The following is a 3,989-nucleotide window of genomic DNA, read 5'->3' as shown; positions in this document are numbered from 1 at the left end:
GTTGGGGTCTGCAGGGGCACGAGCAGGGTTATTCGGGAGGTGAGCGCCGGGGCAGCGGCTGCATGCCGGGGAACCGCGGGCCGACCTGCGGGCTGCCAGCCCCAGACGATGACCCCGGCGTGCCCCCGGGGGGGACTTTTTCCCCTTCCAGACCTCACCTGGGCAAAGGGACCTGCACCCTCAGCATCTCCGGGGGCACATCCAGCCGCCCGGCAGCCTGTGACCATCACCCCCTTTGGCAGCCCACGGCCAGCACGAAGGCCCCAGATGTCCCCACCGGCAGCCCGGCATGGCACGGTGAACCCCTCTGCGGCAGGTGCTGGCACAGGAACAGACGAAGCTGCGGTGGCCGGGAACGAGACGGACTGGAAAGGAGACGGGTGTTTCGCTGCAGGGGAGGGTGGACTTAGGCGGGAGCAGGCTGTGCCGTGCTGCCCCGGCCCCGCTCCGGTGGAGCGTCCCCCCCGCACAGGTCACACGAGGCTGGGGGGTGCCGGTCCTCGCTGTGGGACAGCCTGGGGGCTTCAAATCCCTGTCCCAGGGGATTTGGGGAACGGGAGCTCTGTGTGCTGAGGGCTGGGCCAGCACCCTTGGGTGCAGGGCCGCGGGGGTGGTGGGTGTCAAGGGCTGTCCCCGTTGCAGGGCAGCCCCACACAGCCATCTTGGGGTGGTGACACCAGACATCTCCTGTCCGCATGTGTCTGCCCTCCTGGGCCCCCACCCAGGGGTCCCCATAGCCCCCTGTCCCAGCTGGCGCTGCACCCCATAACCCTCTGCCCTGGCTGTAACTGCACCCCACGGTGCCTTCCTGGCTGGCACCGCACCCCACAGCCCCCCATCCCAGCCGGCACTGCACCCTACAGCCCCCATCTGCAAATGCGACTGCACCCCATAACCCTGTGCCTGGCTGGCACCACACCCCGCAGCCCCCTGTCCCCACCGGCACTGCACCCTGCAGCCCCCATCTGCAAACGAGACTGCACCCCATAACCCTGTGCCTGGCTGGCGCTGCACCCCACAGCCCCCCATCCCAGCCGGCACTGCACCCTGCAGCCCCCATCTGCAAGCCAGACTGCACCCCATAACCCTGTGCCTGGCTGGCACCACACCCCGCAGCCCCCTGTCCCCACCGGCACTGCACCCTGCAGCCCCCATCTGCAAACAAGACTGCACCCCATAACCCTGTGCCTGGCTGGCACCACACCCCGCAGCCCCCTGTCCCCACCGGCACTGCACCCTGCAGCCCCCATCTGCAAACAAGACTGCACCCCATAACCCTGTGCCTGGCTGGCGCTGCACCCCACAGCCCCCCATCCCAGCCGGCACTGCACCCTGCAGCCCTGTGCCAGCTGGCACTGTGCCCCCCAAATAGCTGGCACTGCACCCCATGCCCGGGCTGCCGTGCAGAAGCCTCCAAGCCCTGCCCTGGCACCGCTGCCGTGCAGGCCCGTGCCCACGCCCTGCCTGTTCACACGAGGACCCCGGGGGCAGCGCCTGCCTGCGGGCACCCCGAAAACGCCTCCCGGGTGAAGCGGGGCTGCGCCGGGCCTGGCCGGGCTTCGCCTGGGCGTGAAGGGTGCCTGCACGGCAGGAGGGGCCAGGCGAGGCGGGGAGGAATGCGAGTGGGAGAGCGGCCGGGCATGTAGCGACAGCTCCTGGGGCGCGCGGCGCCGGGGATCCCACACGCTGCACGGGGCAGGGAGCAGAGCCCTGGCAACAGGGCTGGGCATGGGCGACCCCAGCGCTCACCCCCTCTGAGAGCCCGGGCGCGGAGGGCGGCGAGTGCCCCAGGGGCAGCACGGCTGCTGCGGGGGTCCTGGCCCCGGGGAGCTCGGCTCCGAGGTGGAGGGGCTGGAAATCCCCCGGCGGGTGATGCCTGGCTGCACCGACACAGGGTGCTGAGGATCCTGGGGGGCCGAGGTGCCGCTATGACCCCCGAGAAGGTGCTGAGAGAGGGGGTGCTGGAGAAGCGGAGCGGGGGGCTGCTGCAGCTCTGGAAGAAGAAGCGGTGCCTGCTGACGGAGAAGGGGCTGCAGCTCTTCAAGCCCAAGGGCTCGCGGCGCAAGGAGCTGAGCTTCGCCCGCATGAAGGCAGTGGAGTGCGTGGAGTGGAAGGAGCGGCACATCTACTTCACGGTGGTGATGGACGACAGCCACGAGATTGATTTCCGCTGCGCCCAGGAGGACCCGGGCTGGAACGCCGAGATCACCATGGGCCTCGTCCGCTTCAAGAACCAGCAGGCGATCCAGGTCGTCCGCGCCCGGCACAGCTGCCGAGCAGGTACCAGTCCCCCGCCGTGCCGTGGGTCGGGGTGCAGGAGGATGAGGTCTATGGCTGCTGGGTCCCATCTCCGAACAGTTCGGCTTCCCCATGGGCATCACAGAGGGGGTCCCATGGATGGGGATGGGTCTGCAGGGTGGTGGTTCCGTGTCCTCCCCTGCTGGCTGGGCTCTGCCCTTCGCATCCCCCGCTGGGTTTCACCTACCCTGTCCCTGGAGAGGGACTTTCTAACGCCCTCCCTCTGCCTGGCGCGTCCCCAAGGGATGTGGGGCTCTTTGCTATCTTGCACGTGAGATGGCAGTGAGGACCGCGGCTGGCTCAGCTCCCCAGCTCCCCTCGGGGCTGGATCCTGCCCCACATCCCAGTGCTGGCCGGGTGGGTAACAAGCGCCTTCTCTCCGCAGTGGTGCAGTTCGACGCAGCCCCGGTGGGACAGCCCGCGGACGCGCAGCATCCGAAGAGCAGGATGGAGGTGGTCCTCGGCTCGGCGGGCGGTGGGGAGAACGGGATCCCGGCGGGCAAGTGAGGCCACCGCTGTCTGCGGCCCGGGGATGGGGATGGTGGCCCCGGGGAGGCCAGCGCGGGCGCTGGCTCCCCCCGTCCTGTGGCAGGACAGAGGCACCGCAGGAGCTGGGCTGGCACAGCTGCAGGGGTCAAGCCACATCCCCTTGGCACGGTGGGGCAAAGGACACCGTCAGGGCCACCACCTGGGGCTCCGGACATGGCAGCAGGTGCCATCCCTGCCTGGGAGCCCACCATCCTTCAGCTGACATGGCCGGGACCTTGGTGGACTGATGGGGACCCCCGGGCCTCTCCTGCGGGACAGGGGATGGGATGATGAGGTCAAGCCCGAAGGAAGCCGTGTGACAGTGAGCTCTGCCCGAATGCCAGTGACACTGGGACAGATGGATGTGCCCGGGGACATGGCTCCCCCTGAGCCCCTTGTTGAGAAGGGGCTGGAGAGCTGCTGCTGCAGCAGGGACCCCTCGGGGCACCATACCTGGGTGGCGCGGTGACGTGGCCATGCTGCTGGACGCTGTCCTGCCCTGGGCTGTCCTCGGGCTAATGGGGGATGCTGGGGAAGGCAACGGGGACCCCGACTCCCTGTACCAAAAGTGTCCCCAAACAGGACCTTCTGCTGCTTACCCTGGTGTTGCTTTGATTTGTGGGACCGCGCAGGGTATGGGAGAACAGAAATCCTGCACAGAGCTTGGCTGGTCGTTGGCATCCCCCTAAATAAGCCGGCATCCCCCTAAATAAGCCGGCATCCCACAGTCGGGCTCCAAAGCCCCCTGCTGCCACCCTGAGCCTCCCCAGTCACCCATCCCGCTGTGCCCGTGTCCCCAGGGATTCCCACGGTGGTTTGTGGGCAGGCGACCCGGGCGCAGCGCTGCCTGGCTTTGCAGGCAGGGACGGCAGGCAGGCGAAGGGATGGCTTTGCCCCAACAGGCAGCGCAGACGCCAGCGCCTCGAGCCACCGGGCTCCGCAAGCCGGAGCCTGAGCCCCAGCCCTGCGGCCGGAGGCGCTGCAGATCCTCCCGGAGACTGCCCGGCTGCGTGGGAATTGGTGACCCCACTGGGGCCCACGGAGGCCCGTCCCCATGCCAGGGCAGCTCCGGGGTGGCTTTGGGGAGGGACAGTGGCACGGCCAGAGCCTGCTCACCGTGCAGGGCCAGGCTTGTGCTGGCTTTTTCCGAGCAGCCTGAGAAT

General features: G+C 68.8%; 1 protein-coding gene across 1 annotated transcript; it reads left to right on the top strand.

Moving 5' to 3' along the window:
- The first annotated feature begins 1,928 nt into the window (after positions 1–1,928).
- PHLDA3 (pleckstrin homology like domain family A member 3) lies at positions 1,929–2,805 on the top strand. Its single transcript, XM_075722487.1, has 2 exons — positions 1,929–2,280; positions 2,684–2,805. The coding sequence occupies exons 1-2, from the start codon at positions 1,929–1,931 to the stop codon at positions 2,803–2,805; spliced, it is 474 nt and encodes a 157-aa protein (XP_075578602.1).
- Positions 2,806–3,989: the final 1,184 nt, after the last annotated feature.

The sequence above is a fragment of the Pelecanus crispus genome, chromosome 17 (genome assembly GCF_030463565.1).
Source record: "Pelecanus crispus isolate bPelCri1 chromosome 17, bPelCri1.pri, whole genome shotgun sequence".
Classification (NCBI taxonomy): Eukaryota; Metazoa; Chordata; class Aves; order Pelecaniformes; family Pelecanidae; genus Pelecanus; species Pelecanus crispus.
The sequence above is the reverse complement of the archived record's forward strand: the minus strand, read 5'-3'. Positions and strand labels throughout refer to the sequence as shown.

Coding starts and splice junctions, on each gene's coding strand:
- PHLDA3 (XM_075722487.1), top strand. CDS start 1,929: ATGACCCCCGAGAAGGTGCTGAGAGAGGGGGTGCTGGAGAAGCGGAGC. Junction 2,281..2,683: donor CCGGCACAGCTGCCGAGCAG/GTACCAGTCCCC, acceptor TTCTCTCCGCAG/TGGTGCAGTTCGACGCAGCC.